Source organism: Aulonocara stuartgranti, assembly GCF_965226115.1.
Source record: "Aulonocara stuartgranti genome assembly, chromosome: 7".
In the NCBI taxonomy this organism is placed as follows: domain Eukaryota; kingdom Metazoa; phylum Chordata; class Actinopteri; order Cichliformes; family Cichlidae; genus Aulonocara; species Aulonocara stuartgranti.
The window spans coordinates 21,882,617-21,902,845 of NC_138945.1; the positions used below are offsets into that span (position 1 = coordinate 21,882,617).

At 37.8% G+C, this 20,229-nt stretch overlaps 1 protein-coding gene across 2 annotated transcripts in view; it reads left to right on the top strand.

Moving 5' to 3' along the window:
- Positions 1-20,229, top strand: part of eng (endoglin) — a 46,613-nt gene that overhangs the window by 18,148 nt on the left and 8,236 nt on the right. For both annotated transcript variants that reach the window (XM_082541572.1, XM_082541573.1), the window contains exons 3-11: positions 77-219; positions 8,978-9,091; positions 14,225-14,414; positions 16,665-16,833; positions 16,915-17,020; positions 17,183-17,384; positions 17,806-17,957; positions 18,256-18,486; positions 18,641-18,707. In XM_082541572.1, coding sequence (XP_082397698.1) covers positions 77-219; positions 8,978-9,091; positions 14,225-14,414; positions 16,665-16,833; positions 16,915-17,020; positions 17,183-17,384; positions 17,806-17,957; positions 18,256-18,486; positions 18,641-18,707 — 1,374 coding nt within the window. The remainder of the gene's footprint in view (positions 1-76; positions 220-8,977; positions 9,092-14,224; positions 14,415-16,664; positions 16,834-16,914; positions 17,021-17,182; positions 17,385-17,805; positions 17,958-18,255; positions 18,487-18,640; positions 18,708-20,229) is intronic.

A 20,229-nucleotide genomic window follows, 5' to 3' on the forward strand; every position in this document is an offset into this window, starting at 1 on the left:
AAGCAATAAATTATTTACTGCAACTTAAAAACATGCTGCTGTTCATATTTAACTATTCTTACTTCATTTCTTTCAGCCACAAGTCAGACATGCACCCCGGTGACTTCAAAAGGTGAGAAAGGCAGTCCGTGGATCGTGAATGAGATTGGCTGTTGGACCAGTTTTGTCGGAGAGGACAAGGCAGAGGTCCACATCTTTAAACTGAACTTTAATAACCCGGTAAGCATGTCAAAGTTATTTGAGTCTATCTAAGTTAGATATAATAATCTGTAAAAATTGTCATCAAGTTAAAAAAAATCCAGTTTGACTGAGAGTGTTGTACACCGAGCTCGTCTGAACTTTATTATTTTTATGGAAAGAAGTAATAACCTGAAAAGTAGTGGTAAAATTCAAATAAAACTTTAGGTAAACATCACAATGTAGAAAGTTCAAATGTTTCACAATTAAACTGCTGCCATCTGTCAAGCACGGTTTAGTTGTCATTTAATCCCAAATTCCCCTGTGCGACAGGGATACGTTATCGTCTGCTCATTCATCATACTTCTTAGCTGATGGAACAGTATGTCAGGTGCTGTCATGCTGAAAAGGAGAAAGCTCTGCACCTATGTTCACCTCACAGTTCACAGCATTCCTAAAATGAAATGTTTCATTCCACTGAACTATCATTACACTGAGTTTAATGATGCTCATTTACTTATTTATAGAGTTATCAGATGTTATGCAATGTGGGACAGTATTAAAGCTGAGTCAGTTTTAAAAACTGACCATACCCAGTAAAAAGAAGCATGCACTGTGATTATGCACATTTAACTTTAAATATATCATTTTTTTTTGCATGATATTTTCTATGACGTATGATTTCAGCTGTATTAGAGCTAACAGCTAAATTCAATCGTAGATAGAAACAAAACACCACAAGAACTTTTGCAATCAACAGTCCAAAATTCAAAATAAATACTTCAACTAAAACTTGCACAAAATCAAAACCCCTTTTATACAGTATGTGAGTAATCACCAGTTCAACCAATCTCCACAATATGCAGAACTACACTCATCAAAAGCACCAGCAAACACCCTCCTTTCCCTTTCTTGCGCCATCTCTAAACCTTGGTGTAACTGGCAAAATATCAGACAGCTTGTTGCAATTTTTGGCCTTGAAGTAAATGGAAGATTGTGTAACGGCAGAGCTTGTTTTAGGGACGAAGCCCTCATTGTTAGCAGTTGACCTTTAGTTTCTAATCAATAGGCTTCAGCAAGATTTACAAAGCTTATAATGATGGCAGTGCAGTTATTTCTCAGTACCTTGACAAAAATTAATTCTCAGAGTTCAGCACTTTACTGATTATGTCACAGTAATTATGCAGTTTTTACTTCTTGTCTATAACTTTTTGGGCTTTTCGATGTTGTGACGGGGGCTTTCAGAGACCAGCGCGAACGATGAATGTTCCTTATTCATTTCTAAAAATATCAATGCTACATTTGAGCATGTTCTTCTAACCAAGTGAAGCATCCAAAAAAACACCTCAGTGTTCGAACACATCGTTTGACACCGTCCCACACAGAGTGAGGTCATTAATTTCGCAAGAAATAAAACTGGCATAGGATGGAGCATATAATTTACACACTTGATATAGTTTGACAGATATGATTTTATTCAGTTTAATGTGTTCAAATTAATGAATAACAGTGTTAAAAGCACTGCATAGACCATTAAACACTCCTCTTCTTTATGTAAATTAATGACCTGTGAATAAAAAGAAAATACATAATGACTTAATTATGAAGGAAATATGTTAAAGTATTCCTTTTTAAAAAAAATGTAAAACAGTCTGTGTGCTTTACTGTATCAGACATTATGCTGTGGTGAGGTAAATAAGTGCAGCTTCAAAAGAGTTTTATTCCTTTTAAAGGCACATTTTCAGCTGGATGGGAAAGGATATATTTTAGTATTCAAATTAGAAAAAGAACAGGTGTAATTGTATGAATTAATGATGGCTGAGCTCCTTTAGAACTTGGGTAATGTGCATACGTGTTCACAGTGCCTTGCCTTAAAATGGATGGATGTTATTGTTTAGTTGTCAAACCTGCGGCTTTCCTTCTGTGACAACTCATAATGTCGTTGTAACGCAGAGATGTAAAGACCTTGTATTACCGCGGAAGCACTAGCTGGTAGTCGGGCCGTACGCGTGTCTTAGTGCAGTTGAACATAATCCACAAAGTCCGCTTGTAGTCGAAAAACAAACAGGCAAACGTTTATTTCCACAGTTTGAAATACAGTGATCCATTTCTGAGTAAACTAAGAGATGATTAGACCTTTATCCTATACACCTTGAGTTAGCAAAGATGCACTGCTACCTGTCTTATGTAAAGTCTTGATAAGGAACAGCTTTTGTAGGTTGGAAAATCTGTCATGTGATCTGGGATCTTACTGCTGATGTGTGTCAGGCATGAAAACAAAACTGTAGGCTAAAAAAGTCCTATGGGGGATCAATGTGTGGAACCTGGCATTTTATGAGAGACACTTAAGGCTAAAGATAATAGTGTATCTGGTATGTTTTTAAAAAAATGCACATTTTACCGTATTTGGTCATCATTGTGCGCAGACTTTCCCTGACTCTGAATAAATAAGCTTTTAAACATCTTCCCAGATTACAAAACATAAACACACTCCTTTCCCAACTTTATCAGCCTGATAACTAGCTAACCATTAACAGATGCCAGATGTGACAGAAACGCAGCTTTTTTCAACCCCTTTTAAAAGCCACATTGTTCAATTTTGGTCTGTGTTTAAAGAATTCATTTTCCAGCTAAACAAACATATGCAGTAATTGCTGATAGGGTATTGGGATGTTTTGATTTTCAAACTTTTTGCTTCAGGGAATGTCAGTGAAAAGTAATTCTAGAAAAGTTCTAATCTATATGTTGTTATTGTTCGGCCAGACTCCATTTTTCACTGTCCAACATTGTCGGTCAGCTCGCATTAGTCATTTCTTTATCAGTGTCCTTTGTTTGTTTGCTTGCTTCTGCTGTTTGTTTTCACTTAGACTATGTAGTATTTTTGCACAACTTCTGTTAAGCAAATGCTATTTATTGATCATCCCGTTTTATTTTTCACTGTATTGGTTTTTCGCCGTCATCTGGCAGAGATTATGAGAATGGAAAAGCAGATGTGTGCAGCCTCGCTAAGACATTGTCACAGGATGGTGAAATACAATCCCTGCCTGCCCATCCATCAGCTCCAGAATTAATAAAAGCCTCAAGGTCCTTTCCTTTAACCTCTCCCAGGAAAGCCATTGAGAATCCTGTCATCCTTTAGCAGAAACGTTTACCAGCAAGCTAAACTGATTCAATTTGATTTCCACTGGAAAATGTTATGATATACAAAGAATCATTAACACAAGCGTCCTTAAGAATGAAGCTTGGTTACCTCACATATGGTTTTGTGCCTTTCTTTGCTTCGAGTAATGCTGCTAACATTGTGCAAGCACATCATTGTCTTTGTCTCAAAGACACAGTTACTGCTGCAAATGTCGTCAGGTCTTTAGTCTCATTTAATGGACTGTAAATCAGAAGAAAATGCAGTTTGATGACAAAACAGATTTAAAGCATATTAGAAAGGAAATGGTTCTCGGTCTTTTTATTAGGCCCGAAGAGTAAAATTAGGCACATTATGTTCTGTGGGAGAGGAAGAAAAGTTAATTGCGAAAAGTTCTAAGTGTAGTTTGTGGAAAGAATGGCGCAAGCTCTCTGATTTAAAAAAAAGGTGAACTCTGTTTGAGACTGGTGAGAGTTCACAAAAGGAATTTGGTCTGCGATCTGTGTGATCCACTCAACACTCTGCATAATTGGCATATCCTGGTCTCTTGATGGGACCACGAGTGGACGTTTTATCATATCAAAAAGCCAGAAAAAAGTGGACATGTGACCTCTTAACACATACCCCTTATCTGCTTTTGGCTGTCTGTTTATATAAAAAAAACTGTTCTTGTAAACAAAAAGAAAGGGGAACATATTCATCTTATGCCAGACTGTCCAGTCAAAAGGGAGGTTTGCTCTTGGATCCTCTTTTCTTTGTCCTCCAAATTGTCTTATCACCTTCTTCCCCATTCCTTTATTTTCATACTGATTTACAACCTGCCAGGAACAGTTGACTGTCACAGTTTGACCCCACAGAGAATTATAGAGGGAGCATCAAGGGGGTACACAGTCAGAGAGAATTCACTGGGAGGAGCCGCTTGTACAGGACTCATTGATGTCACACAGAGGCTTGGATAGTCAGGCTCTTGGCACAAGGCCGAGACGAGACCAAGAGAGCCAATTCAAGCCAAGGGAGAGAGTCAAAAGAATAACTGGAAACTGCATCAGCAAAGGCCCTTCAAAAAATGCTCTGAAGAAAAGAAAAAAAACCTGAAAAGGAAAACAATTGTATCTTGAAAGCACAGGAACAAAAGCAGCAAAGGTGAGTGATCAGGGTCAGAGTTCAAAAGGAAAGAAAGAAAGTCACAAAAGGATGAAGGGAAGTTAGACAGAAAGCTCATTAGAAAGGGGTATTTAAGGAAAACACCGCCGAGAGTTATCTCTGTATGAAGCACAATGAAGTCAGGAGGAAATGCCGTTCATTCATTTGCTCTACGCACATGCAACACAACAAGTGAGGCACAAACTAAATGTTACAAAAGAACCTCAGACCTCTCCAAGGTTAGTCTGTCTTCAGGGCAATCTAGCTGTATTCTTTTTCTTTTTTTTTAAAATTTAATAATATATACCGTGCACAGAAGATGGAATCAAAAATGTGATTTCCTGTGGCTCACCTTGCCACATTCACACAGTATTGCACATGTTATGCATTTATAGAGACTGACACATGGAAATCATATACAGCAGTAGCTCATATTTTATGGCCACCTTCTGCACTGTTACAGACAACTAGCATTATACGGTATGCTAATATGTTAGCCAATTATTTTTCAACACCCTTTGCAGGATTTTTTTTCGGCCTGTGATTTGATCTTATAGCCCCTGTCTTATTCACTGATATCTGAGTTTCCTGTGGGCTATCACAGGAATTTTAAATTCCCCAACTTGTAGAACTGGGTCTATCTTTACATTCAAAGTGAGTGTGATGCTATTATGATGGGCAGAGCAGCATTTGAGTACTTGGATATCTAACAGCTTTAGACACTGTGTTCCAGGTTCTTGTGGTAAGTTATTATTTTCATGCCAAACCCTCTGCCTGTAGCGAACATGTTTCTTTTATAAGTAGTCCTAACCACTAGAGATGGCACGATACCACTTTTTTATGTCCGATACCGATACCGATATCATAAATTTGGATATCTGCCGATACCGATATGAATCCGATATAGTGTTTTTTAATCAACAAAACTGTTTTTTAAATATCTTGCTGCATTTTGTATAAGTTCATACTCAAGTTTAAAACAACAACTACACTAAAGCTATTCTGTTATACCTGTATGCAAAAAAAAATATTTCATAGTTCAGCAATACTGATCAATCTAATAAACTTAAACCTACACCATCCTCCCTATTCTGGTATTTTAAAGAGTACTTAGCATAAATATTAAGCAACCTAACTAATAGGGTTCCAACTCCCAGCAACAACAAAAATAAATAAATAAAAAATAGGGAACCACCCCTCACGCTCCACCTCATGATGCTTAATCGACGTAATCAACCTTAATTTGATGCAGTGTGAAAAAAAATGCACAGAAATCAATTATTTTTCAAGAAATATTAAATAGATTCAACATCTTTCTTCAACAAAATTGCAGACTGCACAGATGGTACCTTCCCAAAGGAAAAAGTACTATAGCTTACTAGGGTATATATATTAGACTTAATAGTTACTATATACAGTAATTGACTTCTATTCATTTTACATCAAATTAAAAGTTTGGGTGTCAGATAATTATTTATTAAAAGCTTGACATTTTAAATGAGAGTAAGAAAGAAAAGTATGTCTTTGTGCCCCCTTTTCCCTGTTAATGCCCTATCGGCCCCCCTGGCTAAACTTTGCTAGATCCGCCCCTGCACAGTTACCAGCGTCAGCTAAGTAGAAAAAGATCCTGGAGTAGAAAGTAATATTAAATACATTCTAACAACAGCTGATCAAGCTTAAACATGCTGCTGTTGTTCAGCCGCTGGTTTCCTCTTTCTGGTGCAAAGTGGGCCAAAAGCAAACTAGAGACACGGACTCCCGACAGAAAAGCCGATCAGCTGATCGTTAAGCAGTTTCACCATTGAAGTAGCAGCAGGAGAGGCAGTCGCTTGTTAAGCTTAACGCAGGAATGCTTTACAAACATTCAGAGATGGACTTACACACTTGCTTTACTTCTCTCGGGATAACTTTGTCGGAGATGAAATGCCGGGTTGCTAGCCAAATGCTATCCAGACCACTGACAGGTCCTGCATGCCACAGCCGCTCTATCACGTGATGCATACTGCTCCGACGTGCTAACGTTCTGAGGTGAGTTACGGCGTGTTGCAAGTTTTGTGAGGTGCTTTCGTGATATTTAATGGATCGGATTACATTTTTTATTTTTCTCTGATATCCGATCCAGTAATTTAGGTCAGTATCGGACCGATACCGATACGTAATATCGGATCGGTCCATCTCTACTAACCACTGATCTATTCAGATAAATTCCACTGTATCTTCACCTGGGACTGCAGTCACCCCTTTTAGACATTTTTCCTTTCAAACTGGGGACTGAAACCATTTATAAGATGCAGAAGTCATTAAGCACAAGCCTGCATGTACTAGACACCGGTTAAAGCTTGTGTCTCACTGTGTGTGTATATCAGTGATCCTTCTGTCCATAGCACTCAGCGTGCAAGGCTGTCTTTGAAATTCATCTGTGTTTGGTTTATAGGCAATTTGTCCATGGTCTCCTTAGACTTAATTTGCTCTGCTCTGTATGCGCCTGAAAATTTCCATAGCTTCAACCTGAGCTCATCACAATTCTCTTGGATCACACTCTGGCAACATCAGGTATCAAGTAAATGAATTTGATATGAGGGCGTCTTACTGTTTCCCCAGCAAGCTCATTGTCTCACTAACAGGTTCTGTCTGAAAACAATCTGCCTTCAAATACACACAATATAACAGAATAAAGCATTTGGTGTCAAGAAAAAGTTGTGAATGTTAACCTCCCATAAAAGCCTCACATTGGAGCAATACTTCCAAGTTTTTCCCCCCTTCTTCTTCTTCTTTTTTAAAGCTGTTGTTCATTTCTAATGCACTGAGTCATAAAATTGAGCTGATTACAAATCCATGACTCTTTCACTTTTCTAAACCTAATTATCTTGGGTCTCTTGCAGAAGTAAAAAGACCTGGGATTCATTGGAATTAAGTCTGTCGAAAAAATAAAAAGTCTTTAAACCCAGACTTATTATTCCACATTCCAAAGGTTTACTCACCACCACTTACATTCATAAATCTCTGCAGCACCAGCTTTGCCAAACGCATATGCGAAGCATAGTAATTAAGGCTGATTCATAGTGTGACTGGGGTGGTGATTAGCAAATCACATCACCATTATGTTACTGTGGTTAAAATATAGTTAATTGGATATTACATTATGTGTTGAATTATGTTAATGGTGTTTTATATGTAATATGCCTCATAACAACCACCAAGGTTAGCCATTGTTAAGGCAGCAGGTTGTGAATGAAACGAAGTAGATAAATTAATAATAAGACTGTACATAAGTAATTCTGACTACACCTTTAGGGATAGTTTTAATGCAACCAAGACACAGAGTATACATTACACAAATGGATCTAATTGCACATCTGGTAAATAATTAATTTTATAGCTTTACATGTTTTTTATGTCTCCTCCCTTGCATTGCATAGAAATGTAATAATAGAACCAAGCTACATTACCTCATAAATATCAGCGTCAGTGGTTGCACGTGTGTCTGGAGCGATCCACGTGTTGACATCTCATGGTTGCGAAAATAAGGAATAGTCACGTCCCCCCTGCTGAGATTTCCTCCAGCATGGAAATTAAATCAAAGTTGTGCGGTATTAAATTGGGGTTGGAACTATTTTTGTGTGCTGCAAGTAAAATATCTCCCTCCTCTGTCAACTTGAGGCCTATTAATTTAATGACAGATAGGGAAGGTTGCAAATTGGTGAGCAGCTCTACCCAAGACCTTCAAAGTTTGAGCAGTGTTGAATTGTGATTCAGTGCAAAATGACCATAATAATGTTGGTCTTTTTATTTGCTCTCTGAAGTTTCAGAACTTTTCATTCTTCATGTCACAGGTTAGAAAATGCTTAAATCGCATTTGTGATGTTTTTCATCTTAAGCCAGTGTAATAATGTTTGAATTTCAGGAAAATGCTACGTTTCAATTTTGCCTGTGCTAAAGGTTAATTCTTGTCATTTCATTACAGGATATTTTTCATTGTCTACATTAATTCATCCCCCCAAAAATGATGTAGCATAGCTGCTATGTATTCTGTTTTCCTTTCTTTTTTCATTCTGCTTTATGATAACACAATCAAAAATTATACAATGCGAGCCAGAAGCATTGCTTGAAGTGCTTCTCAAACATTTTAATGTTTTGATTTTATTTCTGTATTACGTGGCACATACACAACGTGGAAGGCTTTCCAGAAAACTTCTAATAGACAGTGCAGTAGTTCCCATATGGCTAAACATTGGGACTGAATATTTATAACACTTGATTGCTTTGTCTTTCGTATCAGTCCCAATCTTCCACCTGGAGATGTATACCACCTTCAGACATCATTTGCCTGCAACACTTTCTGAACCTGCAAACTATTTGGAAAGTTGTTAGCTTTCATATGTAAAGCAGACTTTCCACTGTAAAAATAGACGCTGCGTTTAAAACTTCAGTCTGAACTTATATGAGTAGATATAACAGCTGCATTGTGTGATTTTCTATTTTTATTCTTGTAATAATTTGTGTTTTTTTTCCTTTCAGGAAAATGTCATATTTCAAATTAACTTGACTGATGCAAAGCCAATGCACCTTATCCTCACATCTGCAGAAACAGCTTATGGTTTATGCTATCTCAACAGCGAGGTTCACTTGTATGTAAGTAATGCATCTTTGTTTTTCTGTACTACCGTGCGCACATGCAGTTTTTTGCTTTTCTTTTGAATGCACATTTGGGACTGAACCTGGAAATAAAATGCCACCTTTGGCCCACTTTTATTTAACCCTGATTACACATACTGCCTCAGCTGTAACATAAGGTTGTTAAAGAGTCACTAACTAATCATAAAAAAGATCAGGTTGTGGGGATGCCACTACAAGTAGTTAGTTTTATCCGTAATGCATGATTTTCACATGTCTCCAGATGTGCTTGTCTATCGCCAGCTGTTTTCACACACAGTCAAGCTGACACAGCTGTGCAGCTCTGTGAGTCTGTTTGGAGAGACAGTAAACTATGTTGACTTTGCAGTGTTGATTCCCCAGTGGCCCCTCTGTAGTGAAATGTTACAAAAGAGCAAGCAGTTTTGTATTTTGTCTTTTACCCTCCACACTATAAAATCGTAAGAGAACTTTTAGAGAGTATCGAGGAAGGCTGATGCTGATGGCACTGGCCATAAAATTAATGTTCCAATGAAACCGGAGATTCTGACTTTTATACACTGTTCTTAGATTATGTTTGTGGACTGAACCCAGGAAGAACTTGAAACTTTTATTCCATTGTGTGCTTAAGTGATAATGTCAGGGCAAAATGCTACAGTGGTAATTAAAAACACAAACCAGGATTTAAATAGCACTGAGATGGGCAAATAAATGAGATTGCCTCTAACTAGGCTATTATTTCTAAATATGTTATTGATGAAGCTCCTCATTGCTAAATGAAAAATGTTGCAGTATCTGTACATAAGGACCCTTATCCTCATGAGAAATTGTAATAACTGTGATTAAATCAATATTAAAACCATTAGGCATCTGATGCTGTTGAGGGCTATAGAAAGTATTTGGTTTTTAAAGTCACAGTGCAGCACTGTACAACTACACAATGATTGTAACACTTTGTGCTCCCAAAGGAAGGATGGAGGTGTTTTTCCTACCTTAGAGTAAACTGAATTTAGATTTGAAACATCCTCGGGAGATAGAATTACACTGAACATTTAATCGTCTTTATTTCTTTCCACAAACTTTGCCAATCTAGTTTAAAACATTTTTTCGCCTGGATTGTGTCACTGTTTTTGTCTTGAGAACAATTAACATTGGATTTTAAAAACAAACAAAAACAAGGAAGAAAGAAAAAAGCTAAATCTCACTGTCCTTTTCGTGAAGTTAGTGTTTTGTATTTGTCGGATTTAAGAAGCCATGATACGCTTGAAAAACAATGAAATGTTTGGAGGAATGTCACCAATTACTGATATGCTGACAGCAGTGTGATAGCACATCCTGTATCATGTCCTGTCGAGAGCCTAGACAACATTGCCTGTGACTGCAGGATGTTTTTGTGGGATGAGCCATATCACTGGGGGATAATAGCGCTTTACTGCAGATTGCATTGTAAGAGAATCAGCATCTGGTCAGCATCTGAGAAAGTACGTCACCAGCTTGACAGCTTGGCTCAGTGTCACAGCTCTTGTTGACCTCCCATAGCTGACCCGAAAACATGTGGCGACAGCAGCGTTTTATCTGTAACGTCTTGCAGCATTTTTTAACGATCTTACGTGACAGCTTGTTAGTTGAAAAAGCTTCTTTTTTTCTCTCTCCACCAGATTTCAAACAATTTGTAACAAACTTAACATAATTAAAATACTTATACAAACTGATAACATTTTATGGAGGAATGCCCAGCTTCTGACATGACACTATACAATTATTGCATGGAGTAACTGATGGGTAGTAGAAGAAGAAATTCCTGTAATCCTCAGCAAACAGAAAGGCTCATTTATTTCAAAAGGAAGGTTCCTTGATCATTACTGGAAGAATTCGCAATAACAAACTGATATTACTGATACTAATGTGAGTTAAATTCCGCTGTGGTCATTAAAATGATTGCCATTGTTATTTCCTTTTTTCTTTCCATCCTGCCTTTGAGGCCTTCCCTGTCTGTCGTGACTAACTTGCCTCCTTTTATTTCTGTCGTTTCCCTTCACGCTATTTTTGATCGCACGTCAATCAAATATTTATGTAGAAAGACTGATGACTCCCTCAGGCTTCCTCGGCTTTCACCAACCACCCCCCCCTTTCCTTGTGACGCAAAAGCTTATTTTGGTCAGATGCTATGTTATGCCAAACATCTGTTGAATGTGTTCACCTCTAGTTGAAGGACCAATTGGCATGGTAGTTGTAGTAATGTGCTGAACAGTTAAAGAAACACTGATGACCGCCCAAAACGCATAAGAGCTGTTAATTTTAGAGTGTTCATTTAAAACTTCAATGTAAAACTTCAGATACAGCTAACTGAAATATTCAGAGCAAGGCAAAAAGTTAATCTGAAATTGAAATTAGGGGTGGGCGGTATAAACGGTATACGGTAGAAATGATATAAATTTGGCCAAAGGTAGAGATTTTGACTACACCGCTCTACCGCGATAGCGCATATTGATGGTGTCATCAAGCTGTGCCTGTTTTGGTCGAAAACATTGCAGCGGCTGCAAACAACATCATCTGCAAATTATGCCGTGCCACAGTAATAGCAAAGAGATTAAGCACTTTTGGAATATGGGGAAAGCCAAAAACTGCGCTTCCTCCACATCTGTACCATTAATTCATTAATGCCGAATTCTCTCACAGATGCTCTATTACCATGTTGTTGCAGTATATTAATGACTAACCTCGTATTGTGGATGGATTATCTCAGTTGTTCTCCTGACTGAAGTTTGGTCCGTTTACAACACCCTTCCATGCAATTGCATTTGTCCCTAACCACCAGAAACCCTCACCTTAACTTTTATCGAGTGGAAAAAAGTTCGTCATTCAGCTTCACTGTGCTAATGTTATGCTAATATAGCTGTGTCACTAGCGATCACGTAGGACATCATTATATACCACCTAGTCCAACTTCAGTAACCCTACAAAAGTCACTGCTGTCTTCATTTATGTTGGAAGCGATAGCAGAGCTGTACATTAAAATTTTGTCAGAAATCTCTCAGTCAGAACATGCTATACCATGTTTAGGTAGAAACTAGTGAGCTAACTTCCTGCTAACTTTTAACTCTGTTGAATTTAATAAATTCTGTTTTCATGGATCCCTGGATGTTAAACTTAATTGTTACACCTGGTAAAGCAGCAACGCTGATCATTTTATTAAAGATGAAAGAATTTAGACAGTTTTTAACTCTCAGTGATGCCATAGTGTTCGTTTGACTTTGGGACCTGAAGCTGACGTTTTAGACCCAGATTACTCCGCGAGGCTCCTGACTACATTAGCCGTAATGCTCCAACAATCCATCAAGCAGTGCGCCTTCATAGCTTACCAAAGTCGTACTAAAACATTTTTTGACAGATTACTGCGCGCTGTGTGCTACGTAAAATTGGTTCGAGGTCAATAAGCACAACCAGAATTCATAGATAAGGGACACTGTCGATTTTTGAGAAAATTAAAGGATTTTAAGTGTGCCTTATATTGTGTAAAATACGTTATACAGAAGAAAATAATATATCGTGGTATATATCGTTACTGCACATGTATGGCGTTATTTTTGTGCCACTATTCTGAGCGCATGTAAAAAAAAGTTTTATAACCTTGATATGTAAAAATGTGCTCAATAAATAACAATTAAAAAAAGAAACCATGGGCTCCAGGTTTATTTTGGGCTCAATCTTTAATGAATTTCTATCTAGGCTGAGTTGTTCTTCTCTACTTGAGTGCTCCAAGAGCTAAAGAAGAAAAAAAGCACTGCACCTCTTCAGTGCATTCAGTGCCACACAATGAATGGAGAACAGCTAATTTTGAAGAAATAGGTTATACCAATCCAATGACATCACTGGCCAAATAAAAGAAAATGTTATTTCAATTAGGGCTGGGCGATATGGCCTAAAATCCATATCACAGTATAATGTGAATCATGTGTATGGCGTTATTTTTGTGCCACTATTCTGAGCGCAAGTAAAAACAATTTGAGCGCACGTAAAAAAAAGTTTGCAGGTGCAAGTGTTGCATTTTGAGGAGAAATTTATTTCGAGCAAAGAAAAGCTAAATTTGAGTGAACAAAATTCATTGCTGCGTGCAAAAATGTATTTCAGTGTTTGCTATTATCCACACACACACACAATAGCAGCCCCTGTCGCTCAGTTTTTACATTAGCGCTTGCTTGCAATGTGCTGCTTGCGCTCTCGAAATTTCTGCCCGTGCGCGTTCAACTCTTTCTGTGCACCGTTATATTTGTGCCACAAAGCCAGCCAATCACAGACTTGGATGCAAAAAAATCGGATTATAACCTATTTCTTCAAAATTAGCTGTTCTCCATTCATTGTGTGGCACTGAATGCACTGAAGAGGTGCAGTGCTTTTTTTCTTCTTCAGCTCTTGGAGCTCTCAAGTAGAGAAGAACAATTCAGCCTAGATAGAAATTCATTAAAGATTGAGCCCAAAATAAACCTGGAGCCCATGGTTTCTTTTTTTAATTGTTATTTATTGAGCACATTTTTACATATCAAGGTTATGAAAGCCTACTCTTAACAATCTTAGCAATCCCTATTCCTAAAGCCTTCCCCTACTTTCTTATTCATGCAAAACATAATATAAACTCCATTATTTCCCATTGGCCCAGACGAGGAAACAGCAGTGTCTAGTCGTTGGGATGGATGTATATATTTATACCTTGTATGGAGCCAGATTCCAGCCGACCGTGGTGACGCACAAAGCTAAAAAAGGTCCCATTTCCTGGCCCCACACAGGAAGCAAAGGAAAGACCTTGGCTCCAACAGGGTTGTGCAACTGGCCTCGTGGACACTTAACCATAATAAACATTTCTTTTTAACAGGGCCCTGCTAGGAGAATAGGGGGAAAGTTGGGTGTGGAGGGTAAGAAAAAGTATAATGAGATTGATGGCCAAATATGTTTGATCTAACTAATTCTAAGCAGACAAGAGGTAAATAAAAATACAGGCAAAGCTGACTCATACAGTTCTGTGTAATCATAGCAACGGGTAGTGGACATGCCTTTTAGGACCTGATTTTGCTCTGTGCTCTCTGAAAATTGCATTAAATGAAGGTAATGAATTTGTTTTTTGCCTTTTCTCTCCAGACAAACCAAAACTCCACAATTACACTACACAATGCCAAGGAACCAAGTTTTCAGAGAAATTTCCATTTGATACAAGGTTTACCCTCCGAAGAGGAGGAGCTGATCAAATGGGCAACAGAGACGTTTGGGGGTGTGACTTCATTCACTACTCTTAGTAATGTGGATCATATCACATCAACAGGAACACAAGGTGAGAGACATTTGTGTAAAGGTGATTTTGGGTTAATTTTTATTACAATCATCTTCTAAACCATCCATTTACTTGTAAGGCATGGAAATGTGCCATACACACATTATGAAATATATATATATATATATATATATATATATATATATATATATATATATATATATATGTCTCTAAAATTGTGTGGAAATGTGCCATACACACATTATGAATATATATATATATATATATATATATATATATATATATATATATATATATATATATATATATGTCTCTAAAATTGTGTTTTGAATGAACTTTGAAACTATGTGGGTTTTCTGTATTTAGGATATGCTATCTGCATCTGTGTTTGGTGTAAAACAGCATGTTTGGATGCTGAAGAGAACAAAGTAATTACAGTCAGCACATCATGCAGCTCCAGCTTACATAACTCAGGAGAGAGTCTGCATTATAGTAATCAAGGCTGGATGCGGTGCTGTTTCTGGTGCTCTATAGAGAGCATTCATCACTAACCTTCTTTTATCTGAAGTATGCATAAAAACACTTTCTGATGAAATAACTGCAAAAAGCAATGTGTGCACCAAAAAGCTGTTTTGAGTCGAACATTTTCATAGGCAAGTTTTCTATTACTGAATGTCATCTGTGCACTGATTTCCAATGCTTTTCATACACATTTGTAGGTGGACAAGCCAGAGGAATTAAAAGCAAAACAAACAGCTGCGACAGATTTTTTAAAAACATTTTATTTTGTTTTTTTTCTATAAAGCTGTATGCAACAAGCACAACATGTTAAAATCTTAAGTAGTCTGAGAAAATCTTGAGCTTGGCTAAAGTGTTGAGGACTAATCAACATATTTTTTTTAGTGCTGACAAGATGTCATTACATATGGCAGAACATTTGGAAAGAGAAGCAATTGAGAAGTGACCATTGATGCTGAAGATGGAAGCACAAAACAACACAGATTCAAAGTGAACATTCACGGATGACTAAAAGCTGGACATTAGGAATATTATGGGATGTTACTGCCATCAGCAGTAGCAGCAGGATGCTCAGTGCAAGCACAATTATTTCCTAGCAAAGCCTCCTTAAGGCAGTCTGAGCCAACACAGAGCTCTTAGATGGATTTAAAAAGAAGTGAACAGTGGTGGGGCTGAAATAGCGACGGCTGCTTGTGCTCCATTCCTATTATAATTTTGAGTATTTTTAAGGATTTATGTTTGAATCTGTCTTCATGATTCAATGTCCTTCTCTGTGATTTCCAACATGTAATGTGTTACAGTACGAGGGAGCTCAGCTTCCCTTTCAAGCAGTGCTTTCTCTCATTGAAAATGCCGTATTTAAATTGTAAGCAAAAGGATGTTTTCAGCCTGCTTAGTTTTAGCTAATGTTGTAACTGAGTCATGCTTCACAAGGGCATGATAATTACTCAAGCAGTGGAACATTTTACATTTCTATTTTGTTGTATCATTTGGCCTTGCCTGCATTGGGGTGTTAGGTGCATTTGCGTAGGCCTTGTTGTAGGTGTTTGAAAAGTCTGTGCAATGACACACAACAATATGTTGCTGAGACGCGGGCTCGCCGAGTAGCAAGAGTAGAAAATGTGTGCATGTCCTTCGGGATTCGTCAATGTCAAATTTGAAATGTGATTTCAAATTCATGTCATGCTATTGCTTTTGCAGAAGACAAGTGTTAAGCAATGATAATGAAGCTACTTTTGAATTATAGTTAGAAGAGCTACAGACAAGATTTTAAGTAATTAGAAGAAGACTGCTCCAATCCTCTGTGCAAATGGAGCAATGGCAGCCAGCTTGAATTTGACTTGGTCACAGATTGCAATAATTTGTAGCATTTAATAAAAGTGTGGGGAAAAGCAACCCTGTCCTATAGAATGAGCCATTTTTCCCCATGTGTTTTGGTTCCAAACACACATTAAGTATTCTTGGCACACACCGCTTGCCCATTAGTGTGATGATGCGGTGTCAGGAGCTGTGGGAAACGTGAAACGTATTTCAACCCACAATTCAGCCATAGTGTTCTAAAACTTTTGGAGCACTGTAGCAAGTTACACCTTTGAACCACCTGTGTGTATCTTCAAAACTGCTGCTGGAGTATGTTTAACAGCAGTAAATGATAGGTGTTAATGTTCCTCCCAAAGCAGGTTAGTCCTTGGTTAGAGATTAGCTCATCAGTGTCTTTCTTGAACCATTGGACGACCGATGATAGAAAGTAATTGTTTTATGGTTTTACAGGAACCAAGCCAGGCTCTCCAATCTGTACACTTGAAATTGAAGATCTCCTGGAGAAGCATTTCATGAAGATTCAATCAAATCCAATCACATTTTGCTTCCCACAGCAGCAGGCCTCAAGTCCTGAAACTGAGCTTCATATTATAAACATCGCAGAGAATTCCAGCATTCGGTAAACCTTAATATAAAATGCTTTTTTTTAGCTATATTTACTGGCAAAATCTTTCTTGTGACATTTCATTTTTTATTGCAGCAATGTATCCCTGCACGTGCGTGCAAAGAAGCAGACCCGCGTGTTCATGAGGGGTCCTCAGGGCACCATGTGGACCTTCATCAATCCACAACACACTTCATTTGCTGTAAGCATACATATTAAAGTCTCAAACTTCAAGAAGTATTTATGGCATGCACCATGTGTGAGATATTATTTATTAAGATCAAAAAGACTTCAGGTATTTAAGTTATCATGTCTACCTCTACATTGTTACTGATTTATCTTAACCTGTCCTCATTTTCTTCAGTCTAACAATGAAATAACGCTGAATCATGCCTCAGCCTCGCACAAAATACCCCCTGCGTTGACACTGACTAGTGATACTGCATCAGATGTGCAAAGGATGGCTTTGTACCATTTTAAAGTCCCTACTTTTGCCAGCTATACTGAATTGAAATTAAAAGAATCGAGGATTTCACTGGTTCTAAAGAAAAACGAGAGCCCAACAGGTAAGACAATAAAATGAAAGCATTCTTCTTGTTTTATGTTGGAAGCTTTAGCAAAAATAGAATAGACTGAGTATTGCAAAATACAATAACCTCCCCAAAAAATACATGTTACCAAACCCAGAGACTGTACTGTATCAGTAGGATAATGACAGCAATAACAAATTAAATATTAACATTCTTGCATTTGGTGTGTGTGTATATATATATATATATATATATATATATATATATATATATATATATATACATATATATATATATATATATATATTTTACTATGCTGTAATTTGAATGGTCATTTAAGTTCTCAGTAACAGAGCTACTCTTGTTTTTCAGAAAGAATCCAAGAACATCAACAGTGATACAGTTGTTTCATGCAAAAAAAATTTGTTGACCTATTTTAATTTAATTTCTCGCTCAGTTGCACCAAGCGTTCCGGCACCAGGCAATCCTGTTGCGACAAATTCCCCCACTCAAATCCCCATGGTGATAATGCTGTACACCTCTGCAGACTATCAGACGCCCATAGACTTTAACACCAAAATCCAGACCGACAAGAGAATTTTTGCAGAGGTAAAACTCTCTTTACCTTTTTAACTGCATTTATTCACTGCTTAAATAAGTGATAGGCAATGTTTTTGTCTTTGTGGTCTTTTTTTAATTATTACAGGGATGACACCCATCACACAGTTACTGCTTTTAGTTAACTGCAGTCCGCAAACTGAATTAAATAGGATTTTTTTCTATCTAAATATAAATATTTTACAATGCAACAAAAAGGCTTACTGTTTAACATATCAGATTGTCCTTCATCCTCTAATGCACATTGAACTTATCATCTTTGTTTTGAATTCTTTTCTGTTCTCTGCAGATTTCTGGAAACACTTTAGGGAGTCTAGTCTTGACTTGGAAGGTGACCAAATGTATTTTGCGATCCAAAGGCTCGTGCCTTGCAGAGAAAAACTTGCCCTTCTTTCCAGTGGACTGCCCCTCAAATTCTTGTCCTAACAGAGCTCGATTCGCCTTCTCCATAGAGCAGCTTCAGGAGCTTTCATCCACCACATGGGACATGGAATGTGATGTCAGCTTTTGTTATACTGAGGTAAGGATTTATCAACCACTTTTAATGTTTCACATCAACACAACACTTTACAGTTTTAATGTGTTTAACTCAGTCGCTCTGAATTCAGAAAATCTGCCTGTATGACAAACCTATGGACACTTTTGGGTGAGCTGTGTTTCTGCTTCTTCCCTAGCAATGTGCATATGGAGGAAAAGCCAGCAGGAATTTGGAATTTACCCAACCATGCCCAGAAACCCCAAGTGAGTTCAGTTTAAACTCCAACATGTGGATGAATTATTATTTTTTTATTTCATTAAATGAATAAAAAATAAAGTTGCAAAAAAAAGTCCCAATGTCCCCTTGAGTTTAAAATTAATTTTTGACAGATGAATGTTTTATATTTAACTCTCTAAGAATAAACTCTCCAAACTCTAAGCAGAAATACCAAAACTTTTAAATTACCTTTTATGCCTTCAGGACTTAATTGCTAGTCTGGTGCTTGGTCAGAGTGTTGTTGCTTGCTGCAATAATTTTCATTCCTATTATTGCTTTCAGTGCAAAACAAATGCTGCACAGGCTGTTGTCATAACAGTGGATATGCAGTGAGGCACGTAAGGGGTTGTGGGGCAGGCCCTCGTCCTTTAGGAAGGTCTGCAGACTGACCTTGTGGCCACAATCAAAAATAATGACCCTCGGGGGAGGGGGGTGAAGTCCTTTGTGTTTCCAAGGGGTTTGACTGCGCTGCTGTCCTAACATAGGCACTGAGCTTTGTGCTATTGTCAGATCAATCAACACAGTTGACTCAAACAAGAAAAGATGTCTTTCTTGAAAGAAAGTACCGTCACCACACGTTATGATTAATTTCTAGGAAATTTCAGATGAATCAATTTCTAAACAAGAAGACACAAGGAAGCAGAAGCTGATTAAATGGAAGGACACATGAAGTGTCTTTGTAAAACTTGTAATTTGTTTGTTCATGCCTTAAGCTGCCTTTATGCTTCCTGTCCTTTTAGAGAAGAAAGATAAAGGTTTTTATGTCAGTATTGCAGGGGAAGCTGCCTAAACTACTCATCCATGCTTCCCTGTGTCCTGGTTGTCCTCTTCCTTGATTCTCTCTGCATTTCTTTGACTTATATGGTTTAAAGAAATGTCTATTTTTTTTGGAGACCAGGGTAAATTGAGAGATTTAACTTGAAAGTAACACACTTGTTTGGTACGTCTGTTCACTTCATTAGCCAGTGTCAGACATACAAGGGTTATTGTATACTAGCTGCACTAGCAGACTGCAGTCTGCTGCAAGCCTTCACTGGGCAGGACTATGAACTCCATTCAGCAATCTTTCCTGTTTGGTAGTTTTCATACAGAGGGCTACTGGGAGTCTGAGCGCAGGCATGCTGTCTCTCTCCTCCTCTCCACCTGCGCTGAAGCTTCTGCTTCCTCCTCTTGTTTATTCAGCTTTGCTGTCAAAGTCTCACTTATACAAACTAGCACACCAATTGATAATAGAAAAAAACGTCTCCAGGGAAAACCTACTTAGGTTGCTGTGATGTTTTTCACTCATTTAGGAATGTCCTTCGCTGTGAAATCAACAAACTGGGTTGACTGCCTGGAATGCAGTCAGCCCAAATGCCCACAAGATGTCACTGTGTCAGTGCTCTGGTTCACATTATATGTGAAATGACACACATAAACACACACACACCCACTGAGAATTTCTGCATTAATTTAGAGTTAAATGTGTCTTGGCCTTATGACGACTTTATGCAGACACGATTCAGCTTC